General features: G+C 40.3%; 3 protein-coding genes across 3 annotated transcripts; 1 reads left to right on the top strand and 2 right to left on the bottom strand.

The window, feature by feature from the left end:
- Positions 1-1,240: 1,240 nt before the first annotated feature.
- LOC129189124 (transcription factor JunD-like) lies at positions 1,241-2,708 on the bottom strand. Its single transcript, XM_054790480.1, has one exon. It carries the CDS (start codon positions 2,520-2,522, stop codon positions 1,719-1,721), a length of 804 nt encoding a protein of 267 aa, XP_054646455.1. The 5' UTR covers positions 2,523-2,708; the 3' UTR covers positions 1,241-1,718.
- A 2,540-nt stretch (positions 2,709-5,248) lies between these two features.
- lsm4 (LSM4 homolog, U6 small nuclear RNA and mRNA degradation associated) lies at positions 5,249-10,589 on the bottom strand. The gene is made up of 5 exons (XM_054790481.1): positions 10,473-10,589; positions 10,109-10,150; positions 8,509-8,607; positions 6,824-7,004; positions 5,249-6,425 (listed from the first exon to the last, which is right to left on the bottom strand). The coding sequence occupies exons 1-5, from the start codon at positions 10,473-10,475 to the stop codon at positions 6,322-6,324; spliced, it is 429 nt and encodes a 142-aa protein (XP_054646456.1). The 5' UTR covers positions 10,476-10,589; the 3' UTR covers positions 5,249-6,321.
- A 1,002-nt stretch (positions 10,590-11,591) lies between these two features.
- Positions 11,592-24,959, top strand: LOC129189252 (pyroglutamyl-peptidase 1-like). The gene is made up of 5 exons (XM_054790760.1): positions 11,592-11,736; positions 13,487-13,539; positions 14,165-14,281; positions 19,990-20,222; positions 21,881-24,959. Exons 1-5 carry the CDS (start codon positions 11,703-11,705, stop codon positions 22,074-22,076), a joined length of 633 nt encoding a protein of 210 aa, XP_054646735.1. The 5' UTR covers positions 11,592-11,702; the 3' UTR covers positions 22,077-24,959.

The following is a 24,959-nucleotide window of genomic DNA, read 5'->3' on the forward strand; positions in this document are numbered from 1 at the left end:
TTCTCACACATCCAGGTCGTCAAATCGATCGCAACTGGACTGTAGTCAGACTTGAGCTGTCCTATCTAGTCTTCAGAGGCAAAATGTCTTGAAGACAGCCTCAACAGTCCAGTTGCCGTCCATTCAATAGCCTCAATTTTTTTCTTGTGTAATTGTGCTTTCAGAATGTTCCTTGGACCCAAAAGGAAAAACAGCTGCGGGCCACAAAAGGCCACTGGGCCGCACTTTGTATACCCCTGCTTTAATCTGTAGGACCAACCGAAGTACCTTTGGAAGAGCCAGCCAAGAACCTCACAGTCACTCTGGCTGAGCTTCCTTTGAGGAGATGGAAGTTCCGGAAGGACACCCATAGGGGGCGCTCTCCACCAATTTGGCCTTTATGACAGCATGGTCATCTTTGGCCTGGATTTTGAGTGAAACCAGGTGCTACTTATTGTCTCTCTTATATTACATATTTATCTTTCTGGGACTTTCTCCTATCAGTACTCAGGATCTCCGTCTAAAAACCTTACGAGTGCACATTTCAGTTCCATAAAGACAACAAGAAAATGTGTCCACCGTCACTAATATTACAGTACATACGCTTTTGCTATTTTCAAGTCAGCCAGTAGAGGGAGACAGACAGCAACATGATGTTATGTCAGTTTGCACTTCATACAGTACAGGACGCACCCATGAAAATGTCTATTTTTGATACTATAAACCCCATAGTATGCCTCTCGCAGTTCATAAGCATATTTTAAATTCAGTTGTACACATTAAGAGACAATTTAATGCTTACAGGAAACAGGATTGGACTTACAAAACGTCTTGCCAAAACGTCTTCCTGCTGAAAGAGGTTGGTTCTACTAACTTGGGAGACAGCACCCTCTGCTGGATTCCGTAGCTGCAACACTTGTTTCCCCCCCTGCAGATAGCACCATCAAAGCACTTTCTATTTAAATTACATCAAAGAAAATGCACAACTAAGGCAAAGAAAGGAAATCGGTGAGTGTGGGGGGGGGGCGGCTGTGGTGCACCTCACCTACATTCACCAGGGGTGTCCAAAGTGTGGTCCGGGGCGTACCTTCACATGTTCTAAAAATAAAATGAATCATGAAATATTAGATATTTAACATATTTGCTTTGTCAAATATACATCAAAGCTATGATGTGGATGTTTTGTTCTGATAGCTTGCATATTGGCTTGGGTTTATTATCTTTAATGCACAAAACGGTTCAAAGCGACCCACGTGTCCTTTCATTTAAAAGTCTATGAAATGAAAGTACTGAACATACAGCATTTATTTGTGATCTCAATTTAATTCACGACACATTTTCAGCCGTGGGCTTCAAGTCACTACAACAATGAAAAGGGAACACACTGGACTAAATAAATAATACAACTTGAAAGAATGCATGATGGTAATTTGACTGACCGATTGCACCATAAGACACTCAGCTGTGGGCTACATTCCACGTTGTAAACAACATGCAAACGATCAATACAGCAGAGTAATCAAATACATATTTATGACTGTAGTTTGTCGTGTTACATTTTATATTGAGGTCATGACGGTAATTCCATGTCAAATGTGAATGTATGCGTCTTCCTGCACAGCCTGTGTCTTATGTGTGTCCACTTAAATAATACAAAAACAAAGCCAATTTGATCCAAAATCCAGTGCTAAAGCTGCCTCGTGATAGATGAAGGCATGTGACAACACTTCATGTCCTTTCTAGTGCACCGGAACCTCATGTGGCAGCAGCTGACAGCCACTGTTGACGTGGGTCAGGACTTTCTCCTTCAGCAGCGCCACTTGCTCCCTGAGGACGCTAGCCGTAGAGGCCAAGTCGGTGTTCTGGTTCTTCAGCGTCTTCACCTTATCCTCCAACCTGGAGATCCGCTCCAGCTTGCGTCTCCGACACTTGGAAGCCGCGATGCGGTTCCTGAGCCTCTTCCGGTCAGCCTTGATACGCTCCTGTGAGTCCATGTCGATGGGAGACAGCGGTGGACTCTCCCCGAAGCTCTGCACGTCTGGGACCGTCTGAGGCTCCTCCTTGGACGGCTGGACGCGGTGAAGCTCCGGCTCTACCGACGGTGGAGTACCGAAATGATGAGACGGCGGCGGCGGCGGCGGCGGAGGGAAGGGGACCGTGTCCGTTGAGTAGTTGACGGTGGTTCCCAAAGGCCCACTGTCGTAACTGTTCAGGTTTGTATACACGGGTCGGTCCAGCTGCGTCGCGATGTTGACGCCCAGATCCAGGCTGCTGCTTGTTGACTGGTTCTGCTTGTGGAGGTCCTCCAACGCCTTCACGAAGCCCTCAGCGAACTCCTGCTCGTCCGTGGCGGTTTTGGGGTACAAGAAGTGGGAGCTAGTCGGCGTGGTGGTGACCATCCCGTTCGACTGAATGATCAGCCTCTCCAGCTCCGGTGAGGACAGTTTAAGCAGACCCAGGTCCGGGGAGCCCAGGAGTCCGTCGGTGTCTCGAAGGTGCGGTTTCATGCTCGTGTCGGTCAGACTCAAGTTAATATCCTTCATTATTCTTTCTGTTTATGCTGCGACTTTTCAGCGGCGTCCTGTCCATAACCTGTCAGACAAGCCTCAGGGCGAACTGACTAGAATCCCTTTCGCTTCCGCTATTGGCGGCTGCTTCTAAGCAATGCACGCGCCCAAACGCGCCTCGAGCCTTTCTAGGCTCTCAAGTTCTGTTATGTCATAGCAGCGCATGCGCATTGGGGACGAACCACGTATGAGGCCGGATGCATTTTGATTATGACGACGACCCAGACACATTAATAAAGGAAGATGTCTCACTCTTCTTCGCAAGGCAATCGATCAACTCTTAATACGCTCAACAAAACTATAAACGCAACACTTTTGCTTTTCTTCCAATTTTTCGTGAGCTGAGCTCAAAAGCTCCAAAACGATGTCACAAGATCTCGCAAGATTAAAACGTGACAAGATTTCTCGCTCAGACAAAAACTGCCTCGTGAGCACTAGGCCTGGGACAATAATTAACGAATCACACAATAAATGAAAATGAATTCAATATTTTTTTCCGGATATATATTGCCAAGCGCATGCATGTCTGTTTTCGTTGTCTCCCTCCCCCAAACAGGCAGGAATAGGATTCACTCTGTGCATTGGTTTTCAGCGCCTCAGCACGTTTGTTCCATTGAACAACGGCATGAAGGGAGTGAGCCCTTTTGTCATACAGTCTCTTTGTCTCGGTGGGTGGAGGCGGGGCCGGTAGCATACACACAGAGTACAGAGTGTAACGTAGTACAAATTATATATATATATATATATATATATATATATATATATATATATATATATATATATATATATATATCATATATAAAATATGTTGTCATATTTTGACTATATAAAATATAATAAATACAATAAAATAAATACAAATAAAAATGCATGTTTAAGGAATTTTTTTTTATTTTTGGCCAAAATTAAGCATTTTGAAGCAGAAAAATGACTAAATGAACTAAAATACAGATATAAGACGTTCAGAAAATGCATTGAAAGACACACTGATATGCAGTATTCTACACCGGTCATGACATGTCAGTAATGTTACATTAGCCACAGCAAGAGGTCTCGGAAGTAAAAAAAATTAAAAAACAAGAAGCAACTCTCCCAATGCAAATTATTATACTAGTATTGTCTTATTTTCTATTATTATGTCTACTATATTGGGTAATACGAGTGTAAACGTGACTATAGGGGTGTTATTTCATGTCCCGAGGGCTCTAATAATGTTAAAAAAAACATATGTAGAAGGTCGTACATAGGTTTTCTCTGCTCTAACTACAAAAATATTCAGTTTATAAATAAGGAATCCTACTTGGCGCAAATCACTTGTCATGTTCGGGTCTGGAACCAATTAACCGCGATGGACGAGGGATTACTGTATTGCCCAGCATTATTATCCTCAGGGGTTTTCCAATTCAGTTGATTTCCCGGCATTATTCTGAGTTATCTAATGCAATGTATTGCCCAACATTATTCTCCTCAGGAGTCTTCTCATGCAATGCATTGCCCAGCGTTATTCTACTCAGAGATTTTCTACATCAGCAAAAATTCTAACCTTTCGTGCCAAAAAGAACGGTCCTGAGACTTGTAGAACATACAGTATGTCATTCATCAAGAGTTCCCAGAACACTTCGGTGCGTCACAGGTGGACTCCATTCATTACCGCAAAGCAATAAACGTGTGGGTGGATCACGTGTAGGTGCTTGTGATGTGAAGTCTGTGTAACAGTGGTAGAAATGAAGGTGTGTTCATTTGTGAGTGTCGCCAGGGAGGCTTAGCGCATGCATATTTTGCAGTACTGTACCAAAAAATGACATTCGCATGTTGCCTACGCTAAGACGCAAGGCAGGGGGTTGGTGTGTAACAAATTAAATCCCCCTAAAAGGTTGCCTTAAACCTTCACAGCTGTGTATAGCAGTTGAATAGACAGAGATATAGAATTGTTCTGGAAGGCAGAGATTAGAGGAACGTCTACAAATATGTTGTGCATCTTAATATACTTATAAATAGGCCTTTATCCCGCAGGAAGTGATGACGTGTGCAGCCTGCCTGCATCAGCAACCGCTAGTTGCCTTCATGCTCATACTGGAAGAGGATGGGAGACAAGTATGTATGTGGTTATGTGGGAGATGGGAGGGAGCATCAGGGGTTACCATGGCAACACAAGCAGAGTGACGCAGGTAAGAACAGAGGAAAGATAGGGAGGTGGCGATTGGTTGGCAACTGCATACGTTTGTGTGTGTGTGGAAGAGATTTGTGGGTAGAAGAGGGAAGATGCAGACACACTCACATATCGTAACATATTTAACATGCTTTTAGTTCATCCAGTTCATGAATTTCTATTCAGTGACTCTCACTGCGGCATATACAAATATGGTTATGTTTTTTGTTGGTTTTTTTCCAGACATGCAAGTTTACAAGCATTTACACAATTCAACATGACCAAAAAGGAGTAACAAAAAGGATAGCTTACAGTATTTAATCCTACCCCTTTTCCATAGCTGTCATTTAAAATGTGTTCACTTCCTGTGTTAAGTGGCAACATTTTCTAGTTAAAGAATAGAGAATGTGTACACATTGGATAGCTTATGCAGTGCTGCAGGGGAAAAAAGAAGGAAAAAGGCGTTGACAAAATAAAATACTAATGACCAACTATAAGTAAAAGAAATAATGTTTAAAAACTGACAGTAGCCATTTATATATACAGTATATATATATTTTTTTAAAGACAAAAAACCCCTCATATATCTATATTTTTTATTTCTAGTTATTATGATGAACAGTTCAGCTTTTTCTCTTTACATTTGTGCCTTTTTGCTCTATTTTTCCTGCTAAATTTTATTTGAAAAATTGCTAATCGCCCCTGGGCTGCACTTGGGACACTCCTGGTATATCACTTATGCAATGTTAAAGGAAAAAGAAGATATTAAAGTACAGATAAAAATAAATATAAAATATGATACAATATTAAATTGTTCATTATGCGCGTAGGTTAGAATAGAAGAACACATAATTCAATGTTAGGTTAACTGACGACTCTAAATTGTCCATAGGTATGAATGTGAGTGTGAATGGTTGGTTGTCTATATGTGCCCGGCGATTGGCTGCCGTTTTACATTTTCTTTGACATCTTGCTTTAAAGACAAACGCAGCACTTTTAAACAAAAAGCTCCTTTATTCCCGTGTGCTCATGTACATAAATTACAGCATCTCTCATCATAAAAAAAAGAAAGAACCAAACCATCATAACACACGTTGGCCTTGCACCCTTACGAGGCCTATCTTTTTTCTTTTCTTTCCTACTGTCACACATGCCTGAAAAAAAGTGTTACTGAAAAAAAAAGACTGCTGCTCCACCTCCACTAAAGGGGCTGCAAACAAAATGTCAAAAAATAGAACAATAAAGGGCTGAGTTGGGGCGGGATGAAAGAAACTTCAAAGTTGGGCACAGGCAGCTCTGTGCCTTGAAAACTACACTCAAAGAGACAAGCTAGGAACGGTCAGCAAACAGAAACTAAAAACCTTATTCCAGTGTACCACATGACAGAACATCTCATTCATGTGTATCGAGACACAAAACCTTTTTGCAATATATTTGAATAATAAACAGCCTACCAACTGAATTTGACATACTTGGATAAGGTTACTGTAATAATAAAAAATGCAAATACCATCTAAGCTAAAAACAGGACAGAACATCTTGACCATTTGAGTGTTAGTCGTGTACTTGAGTGCTGAGGAAGTTGTGTGTGTGTGTGTGTGTGTTTTTTTTTTACAGCCCAACGTGTTAGTGCTGGTTCTTCATCCCCTGTGGTTTTCCCGGTTTCTTATCCTGCTGCTGCTGACCTCGTCCAGCACCACTCATTCCTCGACCTCGACCCCCAAACACACCTACGGACAGGAAGGATGTCAGCTGGCAACACGGTTTTGCGTCTGGTCATACGTGGCCGTATTGTCGACTCTGGTGACTGAAAATCACCACTGTTATGCCTCTAAGTTGTTGGTTAACTGTAAGAAAATACCCTCCTTTGCCAGTGAACAATGGGACTAACCAACATCTTACGAGACTCACTTTTATTGCAAATGTTGAGTCGTTGGCGAGGTTCGGTTGTGCACCCCCTGAACAAGTCATATACACACAAGGTGTACTAAAAGTGATATTTTCAAAGCACTTGTAAAAAGGTACGAATAAGGTAATAGATGATGTCCAACAGAGGTCTTAAGATAGTTCACCAAAGAGAATGCCACGGCCATTCTAGCGGGTGAAGAGTGGGAGTAGGAAAGATCACCTCGGCCTGCTCCTCCTCTTCCTTTGCCCTGCTGTTTGTTCTGCTGGGCGCCTCCCCTTCCTCGCCCCTTCGACACCACCTCCTCCTTCACCATGTCGATGATCTCGTCTGGGATTCGCAGATACTTGATGGTGCTTCCTCGGATGTAGCACTCGGGCATCCTCCAGAACTTGTCACCATCCTGTGAGGGAGAGAGAGAGAAGTGAAGCATCACAGTGCTGGACTCAAAAGCCTTCCTGGCACCAGTTATGAGGCAGCACTTCAAAACAATCATCAACCCACAGAGAAACTGCAGGGAGGAGCGATTTATTGCTCTAATTAATACATGGGTGTCCAAAGTGTGGCCCGCGGCACGATCTAAAAATATAATTTTAACAAGAAAAATATAATATATAAATACTAAGAAAATAGTTGTAATCTAATGAGAAAAATTTTAGAAGAATAACATTGTATATTATGAGGAAAAAAAATGTCATTTTAGTAGCATAAAGTTTAAATAAAAAAAACAAAACATAAAAAAAGTCATAATATGAGAAACAACAAATAAAGTTACAAAATATGAGAATAAAGTCAAAATATTATGGAAATAAAATAACTACAAGATGAAAATTTACACGAAGAAAGTTGAAATAGCTGGAAAATTAAAAAATAAACAGCAGAAATAGAAAAAAAACAGCTGTAATTTTACAAAAATAAAGCCAAATATTAAGAGGAAATTTTATGAGAATGAACTTGTAATATGTAATTTTATTATCACACAGTTGAAATCCTAAAGAAAAAATTAAGAAAAAAAATCTAGGAAAAAACAAACAAAACTGAATAATTGTCATTTTTTTTTTAAACTAAGTTGGGGGAAATGTTTTATTATGGGAATAAAGTACAAATATTACAAAAATAAAATTTCCAAAAATTATTTAAGAAGAAAGTTTAAATATTTGGAAAATAATTTTTAAAAAAGTACTAATTATACACTTTTTCATGTATATCACAAAGCTGAGATGAAATATATATAACGTCTTAGCATATCTACATTTGTTGGTTTACAAAATATCAAAGTTTGCCTTGCATCCTTTCATTTTTCAGCATGTGGCCCTGGGTGGAAAACGTTTGGACACCCCTGCTCTAACAGCTAGTATTATTCAACAACACTGTGGCTAGTAGCACGAGTCTGCAAAAAAAAATTACAACATTTTTAAAAAATTACAATTTTCTTGCCAAGAATTGAGCCTGCGATGATGTTTTTTCACCCACACGCATACGCACGCACAATATTTAAGACCATTTGCTTACATTTGAAAGAAACTCATCATCTTATCAACACTAGAAACTTATCATCACTACTCCTCATCATCTTGTTTCTGCTGTTCTTCATGAGGGGTCTCAGAAGGACAGTTGACAGGGGATTTTCTTGATAAGACTAACCGGGCAGGGCGAGTCAGCACTGCTGCAAAGCTGGGAGACAGTGAGGTGGTGATATCGGCCGTCGCACCTTGTGTAAAATACCAGTGTGTGTTTGTGATTCACCTGGTTCAGTAAAAAAAACTAAACACAAAGACAGTGTGAAGATGGTCATTTTTTCCGATTTTTGGGGCAGCTCTAGTGGCTTGTCATCTTAAATAAGTGACCACCGTCAGCAGCCTATGATTAAGTGAGTGTAATATGTGGCTAGAAAAGCTGAGCCATACCCGAGAGGTACAAATGACTTCTCTCAAGTTGATGTTCATCCAGTTGTCACAGCTGACCAGGTGACCGTTATACGTCTCTCCATTCTTCAGCTCCACCAGCTGTTGAGAAAACAGCGACAAAAAACAAACAAACATGAGCAGTCACACAATTCACTGAAATAAACCCTCCAGTGTCGCCATGTTGGAAGTCAGGTAAACATTTGCAAACTTCTTCCGCTCTAGTTCAGTACCGTGACGCGTGTTTCCGATACACTGCCCCCTGCAGTTTGCGAGCAGACGCCGCACGGATTACAAAGTCACACACGGTCTCTCGAGCAGATTTCCGAGCGGAAAGTATAACCCAGCCTTAATCGAGGTCACTTTTAGAGCAGTTTTAAGCCATAAAAACGGCCACAAGGTGCATTTGATAAGAGCTCGGCATGGATCATTTGCATGTAAAAACACACGACAGCAAGGAGGCAGTGGAAGAGCATGGAGGAGTGTAGCGTGCAGAAAGTTACGCATTGTAGGGAAATTTTAACACACACACACATAGTTTAGTTCCAAATTTTGAAAATTGTAAATAACTCATGGTGTTATATTTGTAAATAAATTGTTATTTTCATGTAAAACAATCCTTTTTGTGTTGTTTATGTTGTGGTATAGTGGTTTATCTGTGTCAAAAGTGAAAGTTATGCTTGAAATGTGTCTTTTCACAAAAAGCTCTTTTTCCCCCCTCTTTTCTAGTTGGGAACTGATATTTTCCTGAAACTTACCTACGTTCTACTGCTGATTACTAAAGAACGAAAAAAGGTAGAAACAAACTTTTTTTTCCTGATGAAAGACAGGAGACTAGTCTTTCTTTTGGTAGGCTCCATGTTTATATAGCCATAGAACGCAATATTCTGTGTGCCTTGAAAGATCAGTCAAAATTGTCTGTACTGAAGGGGTTGTCTTTTGAAAAATGGCTGGGATTGAATGAATTAAAATGCTTAGATGACAGTTTCTTAGTGTTTTTGTTCTGTAATAGTTCAGAATTTATTCAAACGTCAACTAATTCCCTTATTATAATTACACAGTGGGGAAAAGTACATCTATGACATGTACCTTTCTCTTGCTATTTTACAGCAACCAACACATAAAAAAGCACTGCAATTTTTGGGAAAAGCTGCCAAGAAATCAGACCACAGCAAACCCCAAAAAGCCCCAATGGTCCTCCTCTATATTTTAATTTGTGTGTATTTAATATTTGACTTTTTAAAACTTAAATTTGCTGTTGTACCACTGTAAATAAACAGATTATTTCAGTGTTTCCCAACCTTTGTTGAGCAAAGGCACATATTTTACATAAAGAAAATCTCACAGCACACCACCAAGCATGCCATGACTTATTGTCTTGTATGAATGACAGCATGTGGATGCACAGATTCATTATGTACTTTCTGCCATTGTTTGCCTGTCAGTCACTATGTGTCGCTGGCATAGATAAATGAACAAAGACACATTATTTGTATGAAATTAATTTCCAGACCAATTGAGTGAAATTGGGTCATTTCCAGTGTACCAAAGGACAGTGGTTGGGAATCACTGTACTAATCCAGAAAATACAACATAACCTCACCATTGGATGGTTCTGGGCAGTCTTCAGCAGAGACAAAGGAAGCTGTAAAATACATTGACAGACTTAACATTCAGTTACAAACATAGAGCAAACTTTTGAATGGCAGTGGATACATAAGCTATACATAATATATAAGACGTGCAGAATAACGAGGGTTTGCAGATGACGGGCAACGATAAGCATATAACTGTAAGTGTTAATAGAATGTTATATGCTTATAGCTGACTTAGCTAGCTAGCCACTGAGCGGTATTCATTATTGCTAATGCTGACATCCCAGTTAGCTACTCAACATGCCAAAAAAACGTTTATCTTTACGAGAACCACAGCATGTACGTATTTAAACACCACAATAAGTTACGTACCATTTTGATAGAGAGGATTTTAAATTGTCAAGCCTATTTAGCCACGAACTACTGCTTTCGGTACTCTACTTCTTCTTCATATAATGCTCAGATTAATTGTGGCTATGTTGTTCGCTGCTGCCCTCCAAAGGTGACAATAGGTATGACATCAATACGGTGGAAAACTCTACAAAAACAATTAATTGGATGTGAAATTTTACTAATGTACCCGTAAAAGTACAGATCTAAAATATGCTCCAGTAAAAGTTAAAAAGTAACTGATTTAAGATGTATTCAGAGTACAAGTTACTACTGTGGTTACTTTTTAAGGGGGGGGTGTAGTGCAAAGAAAATTTTTAATGACTTAAAACTCTCAAAACGGGTATTCTTTAACAACTTTGTGAATTAAAATGCAAAAATAAATAATTTTCCTGCGGAATTTGCAGCCAGATTCACTACAGTTTATGGGTGCATTTTTTCCCTTTTTGTTGATATTTGTTGATATTTCTACTCAGTAAAGGATACGATTTAAAGTGCAAAAAAGATCAATACGTCAAAGAAAACGTACTTCAGTAAAAGTACAGGTGGCGAATAAAAAAAAGACTGCTTACAGGCAAAAATAAAATAAATCATTTTCCTGCAGAAATTATACCTCCACGTGGTTGTCCTGCAAATCATTCACTTTTGGGAAAAGTACAGGTAAATAGTTTAAAAACAACTTTAAAAGTACAGACACAAAAAAACCTACTGAGTTAAATGTTTGTTATTTTCTGTAAATTAACTTTTATTTTTGACCTAATAAAGTTGTCAAATGTTTTGAGTGTTTAAGGACAATATGTTAAAAGAAACGGTAGATAAGAGTGAAGTTTTAATGTTTGAAAAAGTGAAAGATTCTCTGAAGTGTGTTTAACAATAAAACTAAAATTACCAACAAACTTTGTGATGTAATTGGGGCTGTTCCGAAGAATAACTTGTAGAGTACAGTCATTTTGATACATAACACACAAATGTACACCTTGATGGGTAAAGTTAAGTATTGCAATGCCGTTCCAATTACTGTACGGTGCGTTTTCGCCTCATTTACGTCGTTGCGTCACTCGTGACGTCATGGCGTCGAGGACGTTCGGACGCTTGCTTGAGCTTGGCAGTCGGGCGCCTTCAGCTGAGGGGGACAACAGGGCGACTTTATGGTCCTGCTACACAACAAAGACCCGATAAAACACCGAAACACTCGACGTGTCACGACGGGAAATGGACAACAGTAAACGGACTGTGGTCGTAACAGGTCTGTATTTGTTTGCTTAGTTGGCTTTCTGTCGAGCCTCCCTGCAACCTAGGGCTTTAGGTTCAAGTAGTGGAAAAGTTGGGTTGATGACAGCTGCTCCGAGGCTAATGGCGTCAGCCTGTTTGTGCTCCACTCTGCGGCCTTTGTAGCTAGCAGAAAGAAGCCTTTCGACGTTGTTATGTTTCGCTACTTTGCAAATAGGGGGACCCTTTTTGTAACTTGATAAAATAATGATGCCATTTTGCAGGTTGAACAATTTGGTGTATAACATTGGTAAGACACAGCAACAAACTTTTATGCTAATATACTTCATTAAATATATTCGTCTGTCGGGTTGTTTTTAGCAGGATGCAACTTTTCCCACAACCTGCAAAACTGAAAAAAACGTCATCTGATCAGCTATTTTGAATATTTAAGTAAGGGTGTCTTAATTGACAAATTATTTACATAGCATGTTAATCTGAGGCTATTTACAACTTTTACGATCACTTTTGACGACATCAATGGCCAATGACTAGCAATTTGTCTGCTTTATATTTGTTAGCATTATGAAAAATAATCTTTCCCCAACCTCTGGGCTGAGCGCCATCCCGGAGAAAACTTTCAGAAACAATTGTAACAATTTTTCTAACAATAACTATGAAATTGAATAACAATGCATATACATTTTGCAAATTAGGGAAATTATTTTATTTGAAAAGTAATCTAAGAAGACATTTGTTTTACGGTGACATAACAGTTGGGTCAAAGGTGGGGTGCCCCCGAGCTTTACCAGTCCAGGAGTTGCAAAAATGTTAATGTTAACAAGCTTTCACGCTGAGGATGCTGAAAAAAACAATGAAGACAAGAACACAAATGAAATGACAGCAGCTACTTCTGAATATGGTATTGCAGCTTCCACGCTAATATTTGTTGCTTGAGTTTTGTCATTTCGGATTAAAAGGAACCATCCAAGACGTTCTACAATGACATTGAAGACGCTAAATGACAATAGGATTAGCTTTGCTGGAACACAAGCTGGTCCGTGGGCTCAAAAAGGCTGGGGGCCGCTGTTCTTGATGGTTCATAATCTGAAATGTGGGTCCTAGACTAGTGTTTGGGGCCTTTGTGACTGCTTAGGAAGAAATGACAAGTTGGAGTGCAATTATTATAAAAAACAAAACTGCATTCCCAGAACAAAATTAATGAAAATGTGCCTGTCAGTATTTAGCAATTGAGAGTCAAGCATGTGTAATACAACACAAAATGCACAGGCAGTGACTACTTGGTTGTTTTTCCAGACACAAAGGCGTGCAGGAGCGCTGAGTCCTAGCTAGTGGTAGATGTGTAGGCTGCCTGGGAACGGCTTCCTCACAATAGCATGCCGGCTGGCAACTAGCGACCCCTCACTCTGCTCCTATTCAGCAGCCTGTCAGACAGACTGATCCTCCCTCCGCCCAACCCCCAGGGACCCGCTGACCCTTGCGGAGTGAAGGTGGAGGGGGCTCAGCTATAGATCCCAATATAAACAAGGCTGTGTGAGGGAATAGCTGTCGTCTGCCGCTGCCAGTTTTACAGGTCATATGGATTGATGCAGGGAGGGGTTGTTTGGCGTTAGTGATTGATCTTATTTTGCTCATTCAAGGAGAGAAACCTCTTTTTTGACCTAAACAAGCAGCTGAACTAAATCGGTAAAAGAGACAACTTGAATCCCAAGGGGGTAATATTTTCGATTTGTACAATCACTTGAAATAACAGTCATGTTTCGCAGGTTTCGGGCCATTTGGAGAGCACACAGTTAATGCCAGCTGGGTTGCAGTACAGGTGAGTTGTACCACAGTTTTCTGTCTTAATGCCCATTATTGATGATGCACGTGCATGAAATGTACAGTAATGCACAAATTCCTGCTATGGAAATGATGGTTTATCTCATTTGGAATAATTAGACTTTTTGTCTCATGTACACAATGCTTGCATGATGCCTGCTTCACACTATGCAGCAGTGTATGGCTGGTGTCTCAGGGTCCTGCTGGAGATACTACCAGTGGGGGGGACGACATTGGTTGTCAGGGTGTCTAGACAAACTTGATAAGGATATTAAAGGCAAACAAAAGACAGCTTTGTGGCGGGGTCACAGACGTGGTCAAACAAGCCTTTCAATGACAGTGGGGGTCAGTGTCCAGGGCTATTTGTCCTGCAAGTATGTGGGGGGAGGAGTTGGCCCTCAGGCTGTGAATTCGACACGCATTTATCTTGTTATTCTTGCATGATTGCTTTTATATTTTACGTGTTGATTTTCATGTAATTTTCACATATGGATTGGGGTGGTATGAATGTGTGAAATGTGCCCATCAGTCTTGCCTGTATTTACCTATCCGAAGGCATATTGATAGCAAAAATGTTCCATTGGCCCAAGCACGTGAACCTGAATATCTGTTTGTGTACTCAGGAGCTGAAGAAGCTTGGACTCGGCACAGAAGTAGACTTGCATGTCTGCGAGGTTCCTGTGGAGTACCAGACAGTGCAGAGTTTAGTTCCGTCACTATGGAAGAAGTATCACCCAATGGTAAGAGAGAGACGTTTGTCTTTTAGGTGATCAGGCCAGTATGAGGAATTACGACGTTATACCGATTAATCCGACAACATAAAAAATAGCTCCAATAACAGATAATAAAAAAAAAACACTCCAATGAGGTGAGATTACCCGTACTGTGCTGTAGGTGGTTAGGCTGGGCAAATCAAGCGCTCCTTTTCTCCTCGGTGTGACATGCTGGAAACCCGTGTTGTAAACAAACATGGCGTCCATCGTGTGGGACCTCCCCACTGCCTCAGACAACTTGCGCGTGAGGTGCACCAAACGCTCCGCCAAGACTTGGCAACAAGAGGGGAAAAAAACCCATCGACCCTCAACACACCAAACACCAGCACCACCACACAAATGTAGTTGCAGGGAGCGTGTGTGCTGTGGGTTTCACTTTGGCATTATTTGGGGTTTTAGGTTTGGTTATCATTAAAAATGAGAATGGAGGGTTGGGCATTGACTCTCGAACATCAATTCTCCTGGGATCGTTCTAATTAAAAAAATTTGATTCCTGGTTTCAATGGCCAGTCCGCCGGCCGAAATATATACCCGTAATCACCAACAATGAAGAAACAGCAAAAAAGTTTGGCTTAACTTACAGTATAAAATATATATATATATATGTATATATAACAGCGGTCGGTTGAGTGCAACAACACGGTGATGATATGAAAAGGAGGGTGCACGACCAACATGATTAACTCATTCAGTCGCAGCCATTTTTCAGTACCGACGATTTTGACTGATCTTTCAAGGTACACAGAATATTGTGTTCTATGGCTATGTAAACATGGAACCTACCAAAAAAAGATTAGACTCCCGTCTTTTATCAGGAAAGAAAAGTTTGTTCCTACCTTTTTCCGTTCTTTAGTAATAAGCAGTAGAACATACTTTAGGTAAGTTTCAGATTCCAACTCGAAAAGGGAGTAAACCAGCTTTTTGTGAAAAGATACATTTCAAGCATAACTTTCACTTTTCTTATTAATATTTTTTGCTTTTGTGACAGCTCAAATATCTAAACTATACCAACACAAACAACACAAAAAATGGGTTGTTTTACATTAAAATAACTTATTTACAAATATCAAATATAACACCATGAATATTTACAATTTTCACATTTGGAACTGCACTAAGTCGCACGCGTGTGTGTGTGTGTGTTTGCGCATGCTCTAAAATTTCCTACAATGCGTAACCTTTTGCACACTAAACTCCTCCATGCTCTCTTACTTCCTCCCTCCTTCCTGTCATGTGTGGTTTTGTTTACTTGATCTCTGGCGAGCTCTTATCAAATGCACTTCTGCCACCCTGTGGCTGTTTTTATGGCCTAAAAGTGCTCTGAAGTGAAATGCATCATTGGAAAGTTGCGTCATCACCTCTTTTTTGCCTCTCGCGCAAAAACGTAAAAGACTAAGAAATACCTTGCTGGGATCAGGTGTTCGGGATTATAAAAAACGTATACTGTAAGTACACCTCCAGATTCATGGTGTAGTAATAACAGGGTGCACCGTCTGTTACACGCTACATCAGACTTCTTCTCAGCAGTCAAACATGCCAAAGAAACCAAGGGTTTCAAGATGGTTTACAACAAAAAAATGGCGTCAAAGCATCAGGATAGAGAATCGTTAGAAACCAGACTCGGAATTGTTCAAATTCTCAAACAATGGCCATGCCTGGTGAAATTGAAATCATTCCATGACTCGGTTACGTTTTGTGTGTGCATGGAATTGTCGGGCCCTAGACCACCTCTTACAGCCATGCCAAAAGAGCCGAAGTGTACTGCGACTGGGTCCGCTGGCACGGACTTTAGGTGTTAAGTGGGCCAAAGCCTGGTACGACTGGCCTAGTGGTGAGCACGCCCACATATATTTAAAGTATAAAACATGAGTGCAATTTTTAGATTGTCTTGCAGTCTGCAAATGGCCACCAGTCCACACGTTGGACATCCCTGGCAGTAATTGAGCTGTGCTTCACATCCACTTGATCTACAGTCTGAAATGTATTACTATTAAAAGCACCACACAGGTGTGGTTGTTACCGCCGTTTGCCTCTCAGCTACAGACTACTTGCGTGACTTCTTCGGGCTGCGCCTGCAGTACAACATGTACAATGTGTTATTAATTGAAGAAATTGCCTTGCCGTGGTTGGAGTATGATCGCTCCTGGTCAGTTGTATATGATAGCCCAGACTTTTTATAATGAAAAAATATAACAAGCATCCAAATAATCCACAAAGTCAACACTCACAGCACGCTAGCTCCTTTTGCGAGTACATTCTCACACGTAGTAAAGACGTGTCATTAAATGTCATCAGTCCTCCCGCTGTGCATGATTCAGAGAGCAGAGGAGAATTCTAAAGGCGCGTCCATGTCGACGGAAATGACACTCCATTGTGTAAGTAAGATGAATCACATGAGTTTGTCATGCTATAGTTATGCTGCCACACCGTACCACTGTGAAGGGTGCTGAGAAGTGGCGAACGACAGTCAGGTTGGTTATTTTGGTACGCTGCAAAACAAAAAGATGCATACCAAACAGTTCGGTGGAAATGGGGCGAAGTAAGCTACACATGCTATTGATTAGTTGACAGAATGTGCAATAAAAAGAATGGAATACACTGGAATGACTACATGCCAAACGTGGACACTGTAAAAGTGGCGAATCGATCATTTATACTGTATCATGTCATCTCAACATTTATTGCATGAGAATGACGTAGACCTCCATTCTGCCTGCAAGGTGTATCTGTAACGCATGCAACAAGGCTTTGTGTTGAACTGGAAGTCTCATCACAATTTTTTGCACTACAGAACGATTGGTGTGGGTCAATTTGTAGACTCGATATTATTATGCCAGAAAGAGCGCGTACACACCTGCTTTTCCTCCACTCTTTCAATCTTGAATGCATTCTGCATGTTCTAGGCCGCTCTCCTGTGATTGAAGAGCTTTGAGATTAAGTTAAGTCAGGTCAATGTCTGTCGGAAAGTGTGGACTCCATTCTCCTGCTGCACTCTTCAGGAGAAAATAAGCTTGAAATTGCATTTGTTTGACTGCTTTAAGATCTTTAAGATCCTTCCTTGATGTCAATACTGTGGCTAGTATATTTGAATGTCTGCTTCCCCTGAAACTAAAACATAGTCTCTTGCTTATTCACGCAGCTGTGTTTTTGAAAACCTACTTTAAATATAAAAAATGAAAAAATATATATGTATATTTTTATGATGTATTGTCTGGGATGAAAACAATACACAGGAGCTTTTTTTGTCAGAAAATGTATGTTTTCTTTGCAATGAACAACGGAATCTCATGCCAACTGAATATTGCAATCCCTCGTTTATCGCAGTTAAGTGGCTCTAGACCCGGCCGTGATAAGTGAATTTGTGCGAAGTAGTAGTATTTATTTATAAATGGAAGATTTTCGTACTTAGAGCATTGAAAACCTGTTTACGGTGAAGTTTAAACATTATTAGAGCCCTGTAGACATATAACACCCCTATAGTCACATTTACACTTGCATTACTCAATATATGAAGTAGACCAATTAAATAAGATTCGTCCTCGTATGTTGTTGTAAATGTGTTCCGGTGCTAAGGGAGCGCTGTGGGGGGCAGACAGAAAGTGACGTCAGAGGTTCAGAGTTGAGTTTTAGCTTGCCATGGGTGACGGCCACAACAGTAGTTACAGATTATTGTTGTTGTGAGAACATTCAAACCTGCAATAAAAGCTTGACGTTCCGGCGATCAAGTCTGGTGCTTGTGTGTCACCGAACATTAAAGTAACATTACTGGCACCTAGTGACCAGTGTAGAATACTACATATCATCACAGTGTCTTTAAATGTGTTTTCTGAATGCCTTTTATTTGCATTTTAGTTAATTTAACAATTTTTATGCTTGAAAATGCTTAATTTATTCATAAAATACATGAAATTTTTTTTTTTTTACAAATAGGCTGTATTTAGGCCTGTCACGATAACAAATTTTGCTGAATGGTAATTGTCCTGCAAATTATTGCCGATAAACGATATTATTGTCAACATTATTTTGAGACCATTTTTTCATACATGGCATAACAATGCAAGTACACCGTATCAAAAGCAATAAACTTAAATTTCTCAGAAGTATTTAACATTGTAATTGAAATGTCAGTACCTTTTTAAATAAAATAAATTAAATGTGTGTGGAAACATGATGTACAGCGTTAGTTCCCCAAAGTGTATTGATTAGGAAAAAATAGATTAGTAGAAAACTGAAACATAATGCGTATCATGGACACTATGCCATATTGCTGATTCTGAATCAGTTTCACTTTAGTTATTGTCTGAATATTGACAAAAAACGGAGACATAACCTGGGAATACTCTGAAGTTCACTTTGTGCCAATGTAGACATCAGTTCATTTGCATATACACTTCTTTGATTCACTTTTAGCAACACGCTGTTTACGTTTAATGACGTGTAACGTTTTGTCGCCGATTGGTCAATGTTCATGTTTTGGATGCAGCAAAATTCGTTGGGTGCACAATGAGGCGTTATACTCCAGGAATCACGGCAGCTGAAAAGTATGTTCCACGGTTTGGTATTATTTTTTTAGTCATCTTTGTCACAAACTTTTTCATGTCACAAAATGACGATGCGCAAACGGGCTGAAATTGACATCACATCGTGTTTTATACACAACAGGCACGAAGAGAGTATTTAATTGTGTAGCACAGGACACACATAGCTGGCGCAGCACTCTGTGTGCACTCACTAGCTCCCCGCCTCTCCCCACTGGGACAAAGAGACCGAATGACTGACAGGAGGGTTCACTCACTCCATTCATTCGGCAAAAGCACCAACACGCCCAGGTGTTGAGACAGATGCACAGAGTGAATATTCTTGTTTGGTAGAGAGAGGAGGAAAACAAACACGCATTCACATGTCAATATATCGAGGCCGGCAAAGTTATCGAGTTCGTTGGTATTTATCGTGCGGTTAATTGAATTGTAATCAACCATGAAACAGCAGGATTTATGTTTTTGAAAAACTGTGAGAGTGAAGCCGTGGAATTTGAAGCGCAAAGTAGCGAGGGATTACTGTAATTGTGTTGCTGAGAGGAAGAAGATTTTTTTTTACATTTTTAAATCAAACCAACTATTTCAAGCAGTTTGTTGCCTTACTTGCCTATATATATATATATATATATATCTGATATTTACAGTTCTATCAACATTGGACATGAAAAAAAACACACGAATGTTGTATTTGGTATTATGTCAATTTCATGACACATTATAGTCATTATGAATGATACTACGAGAAGCTGTAACACACATGCATCTCTGCTTCTTGTTGCATCAAACATCTTCTATCATTAAAAAAAAAAAAAAAAAAGTCATAGTAAGTCCTTATGTCCACCACTGAGGACATTGGAAAAATAAGAGATTGTCAAAATCTCGGAAATGACAATATATTACCAAAACCACCTCAAACTATTGATAAAAACAATTGTGCTTCAAAAAACAATTGTCACTGCAGTTGCTACCTTCAATTTAATAAGTTACTCATATTATGCCCATAAAACATGCTAAGTATTTTTGGGAAGACAGACCTATTTCATTGGACAAACATCACTGGAAAGAGCAGGTTTCATTTGGATTTGTCCAGTTTTTCAGAATTCTGACTTGTACTTTTGTACATTTTCTGTTTTTTAGTTGGTTGTTCATGTTGGAGTGTCAGGCATGGCCACCACCGTCACGTTAGAGAAGTGCGGCAGAAATCATGGCTACAAGGGCCTGGACAACAGCAGCTTCTGTCCTGATTCACAGTGTTGCATTGTGGGGGGCCCAGACTGTATCGACTCTGTTATTGACATGGAATCAGTCTGCAAGAGAGTGACTGCCTCGGGACTGGGAGTTGCTGTGTCTGTCTCCAAAGATGCTGGAAGGTATTGAGGTTTTTTTCCATTTTCAAAGAAATTTTGCTGTGAAAAGGCTTACAGATATACTTTGGTGTGAAAAAGTGTTTGCCCCTTCCTTTTTTTTTTTTTTTTTTTTTTTTTTTTTTGCATGTTTGACACTTAAATGTCAATTATCAAACTAAATATTAGTCAACGACAACAACTGAACACAAAATGCAGTTTTTAAATGAAACTCTATTAAGGGAGGGGAAAAAATTCCACACCTACGTGGTGGCCCTGTGTGGAAAAAGTGATTGCCCCCTAAACCTAATAACTGGTTGGGCCACCCTTAGCAGCAACAATTGCAATAACTTGCAATGAGTTTCTTACAGTGCTGAGGAGGAATTTTGGCCCACTCATCTTTGCAGAATTGTTGTAATTCAGCCACATTGGAGGGTTTTTGAGCATAAGCCGCCTTTTTAAAAAGGTCATGCCACTGCGTCTTTTGTTTTTCTTCAGCCATTCAGAGGTGGGGTTGCTGGTGTGTTTTGGATCATTGTCCTGCTGCAGAAGCCAAGTTGGTTTCAGCTTGGGGTCACGAAAAGATGGACGGACATTTTCCTTCAGGATTTTTTGGTAGACAGCAGAATTCATTATTCCATTTATCACAGCAAGTCTTCCAAAGTCTTCCAAAGTCTTCAAAAGCAAAACTGCCTAAGACCATCACACTACCACCACCATATTTTACTGTCGGTATTATGTTATTTTTCTGAAATGTGGCATTACTTTTATGCCAGGTGTAATGGGACACACACCTTCCAAAAAGTTTAACTTTTCCCAAGGTCTTGGGGATCATCAAGATGTTTTCTAGCAAAAATGAGACAAGCCTTAATGTTCTTTTTGTTCAGCAGTGGTTTTCATCTTGGAACTCTGCCCTTCAGGTCATTTTTGCTCAGCTTTCTTATGGTGTAGTCATGAACACTGACCTTAACTGAGGCAAGTGAGGCCTGCAGTTCTTTGGATGTTGTTGTGGGGTCTTCTGTCACCTTTTGGATAAGCCATCGCTGCGCTCTTGGGGTCATTTTGGTTGGCCGGCCACTCCTGGGAAGATTCACCACTGTTCCATGTTTTTGCCATTTGTGGATAATGACTCTCCCTGTGGTTCGCTGGAGTCCCGCAGCTTCAGAAATGGCTGTATAACCTTTTCCAGACAGATAGATAGATCTCAATTACCTTCTTTTTTTATTTGTTCCTGACTTTCTTTAGATCTCAGCATGATGTCTCGCTTTTGAGGATCTTTTGGTCTACTTCACTTTGTCAGGCAGGTCGTAATTTAAGTGATTTCTAGATTGAGAGCAGGTGTGGCAGTAATCAGGCTTGGGTGTGGCTAGAGAAATTGAACTCAGGTGTGATAAACCACAGTAAATTTATGGGCTTTGGGGGGGGGGGTTCACTTTTTCCACACAGAGGTTTGAGGTATAGGTTTAGTATATTTGGATTTTTTTTCTCCCTCAGTAATAAAAAGTTTCATTTGAAAACTGCATTTTGTGTTCAGTTGTGTTGCCATTGAATAACTAATTAGCTTGATGATCAAGTGTGACAAACATGCAAAAAACAAAATCAAGGGGCAAACACTTTTTCACATCACTGTACCGTAACTACATTGACTTTTTTTAAACCCTGCTCACGTGTATCTCATGTCACAGGTATCTATGCGATTTCACCTATTACACATCCCTGTACATGAGCCACGGTCGCTCTGCCTTCGTCCATGTGCCTCCTCTTGGGAAGCCGTACAGCGGTGAAGACCTGGGCCGCGCGCTGCAGGCCATTGTCCAGGAGATGCTGGAGCTTCTGGATCATGCCAAGGAAAAGATTCACTGCCAGCAGCACTTCCACTAAGTGACCTCCCGATGCCAGCCAGCCTCTCCAGCCACGCAAGACAAATTGCACTCGACCACAAGTAGCCAAGTTGTTTCTTTTCCTCATCCTCTTGGATGTAATGAAAGCTGCAGTGTGCAGGGCATTATCACTGCGTGCCCCTGGTGTTTCCTCATATTTCGAATTTTGACCCCTTGGTAATGATGGAGACATAATTACGAGAGTGCCCCACGTGAAAGATTCAGACGTGTGAATATGTTTAGATGACTTACAAAGCACAGTAAGTTCCCATACAGCTGCAGAGTGTAGACGATTATACACAGCATTACTCCAAATGTGGCTACTAGTATTGCACCTTATAGCGTTAGGGTTACTGACATGGTTACAGAAGTCACATTTGGCAACCCTACACTGGTTGAATTTGGAATGCTTCATTCTTACATGTCAAGCTTTTACCATATTAATGTGTTACCAAAGCCCCCAGGTTACTTATTTTACATTCTCAATGCATTAATCACTATTGGTAAACAGATTATATGTGTAGTGTAGACACTTATACATGATTAAATTAGTATATTCATGTAGAACCCTTTAGCAAAAAATAATGTTTGTTCCTTTTTATATATTTTCCATTTTCTCTAATTTTTTTGCTATTTCGCATTTGATGTTGAATTGTTTCTGGAGTCTTTTTCTTTATAAGAAGTTGTACGTTTGCCTTCTTTTACAAAGGTGATTTAAAATAGGGAACGGGTTGGTTCCAGCTCACATTCCCCCGGTTTGTCGGCCCATTTCTGACAGGAAGACAATACTCCAGTCATTTGAGATCTGACCCCAGGTTGTGCAATGTGATTGAACAGCTCTCAGGTTTCACAATAGAGCCTTGCTTTCACAGCTGCACGATTATTTGAGAAAGAAGGTCACGATGACTGTGGTTTGCTATGCATTCTACAATGCACATGCATCAATATTGCCTGCGAATGCTGCAGCAGCTGAGTTTCTAGATGTACAGAATACTACTTACTGCGGAAAAAAGAAATGCTTTTGGAATGATACTGCACAGTGTTTCCCATACATTCATTTACTGTATTTGTGGCGGCCTACCTGTTAACACACCCTAAATGCACCTGGTCTGCTATAGAATACGAAGATGTAGCAGGAGGGATCAATGTTGGCAACTTGGGCCCCCCTCCCCCGCGTAGATTGCAGTCATGTGGAAAACACTGAATGATATTGAGAGCTATGAAGGTCAAACAAGACCTCCCTACGGAAGCTATGAAAGCAGCGCCATGGGCTGGAAGATCTTTCAAAAACGTTGTTGTGCCATTTTTAACAGATGCACTGCAGTGTTTGTCTTCCCCAAATAACGTAAAACTATTTCGCTGTTTACTTTTAAAGGTCATTTACGACTGCTGAAGTTGTATAAGAATCTGTTTTATAGTGTTTCACGTCAGATTTGGGCCTGGAATTTTATTTCTGTAGCACTTTTTTCTTGGATTTTTTTTTTTACTCTTTGACTCCCAATATGTAGCTTTACAGACAAATACACCCATTGTTAGACGTTTCCATTAATATTGTATTTTTATTTGAGTTATTTTGCTTTCTACCTGACTTATGCTCTTATTCCAAGCTTTGGTATATTTTCATTCGCTATAAACATGTAACTGTAGCAAATTCTTGTAGGATGCCTGTGTAAATGTGATTTTCTTTCATACCTGTCAACCCTCCCATTTTTCCTGGGAAAGGCCCATATTTTTCTCCGTTTTCCCGGCGCTCTCCCATTTTTAGTAGGTTCCTGTATTTTTCCATATTATAATTTTGTTTTTTGTTTTTCAACAGCCCGGTAAAGTCAGGCAGCAATATATCGCGGATGCGCCACTGTAGGCAGTCAGCAATTCTGGTGGAAAGACCAGCATTTCCCTCATTTTCCCTTCTTTTTCCGGAAAATGTCTCTCATTTTAAAATGCAAATGTCAACAGGTACAGCATGTTTTCTTTGGCTTCTTATTGTCTTATCCGTTTGACCGTGTACGACAGCCTGACTTTTTAGTGGTCCCGCATGACTTGAAATTGTCATTTTCCAATAGAGTTGCATTTTTATACTTTCACTGCAACCACCAAACCCCTCCTCCCACAAACTGATCCGTCTGTGGAAAAGATGGCGCTTGGCATGTGAATTGTCTTAGCAAGAACAGTAATGGAAGAGTGGTTTGTGTTGCAGAGATGGTAGTCTCACGGCTTTTCCTTCAAATGCATTTTAACACGAGTTCTTTCTTGTCACAAAGTAGCAACCAGTAGCACGAAGCAGAGCCGACATTTTAACCTTACAGTCTGTCATGTGTCTTTTAAGTATCGATCTGGAGTTTGGAGGTGCTGATGTTTTCCCGGGGTCGTGGCGTTGCGAGTTCTTCAACTCCTCCAGGGAAAGAGCGGCTTTTTACATTCGCTTTGAGGCTCCAGGCGCCTCGGCCTGAGTTTCTGCTTCACTCCCTTGACAAAGGATGTGATTGGGTCGCGCCACGCTTAAAGTAGATGCTCACAAATGTGAACCCCCCCCCATATGTGGCTCGTTGATGTTTCAAGTGACCTCTAGCCCCTTTAACTCTCTCCTGTGCCTTGCTGTTATTTATTTTTGTTTTGATAAGGCCTTAAATGGTTTGGTGGCAGGTCCGGTCAAAGATGTATCGAGATATATTCCAGGCAGATATGTGTGGCTACCTCAATATTTTTAATCTCAATGTGGACTTAACATCGTTATGACTGTGATTTATTGTAAGTACTGTACCTCTGATCAGTGAGCATCCTCGACAAGGCGTGTTCTCTGCTTCTGACATTATCAAAGCACTGTTATGAGAAGTAATATTGGCTTTATAAATGGAAAGGCTTTGAAAGAATTCAGAAATAAAGA

The sequence above is a fragment of the Dunckerocampus dactyliophorus genome, chromosome 10 (assembly GCF_027744805.1).
Source record: "Dunckerocampus dactyliophorus isolate RoL2022-P2 chromosome 10, RoL_Ddac_1.1, whole genome shotgun sequence".
Taxonomy (NCBI): domain Eukaryota; kingdom Metazoa; phylum Chordata; class Actinopteri; order Syngnathiformes; family Syngnathidae; genus Dunckerocampus; species Dunckerocampus dactyliophorus.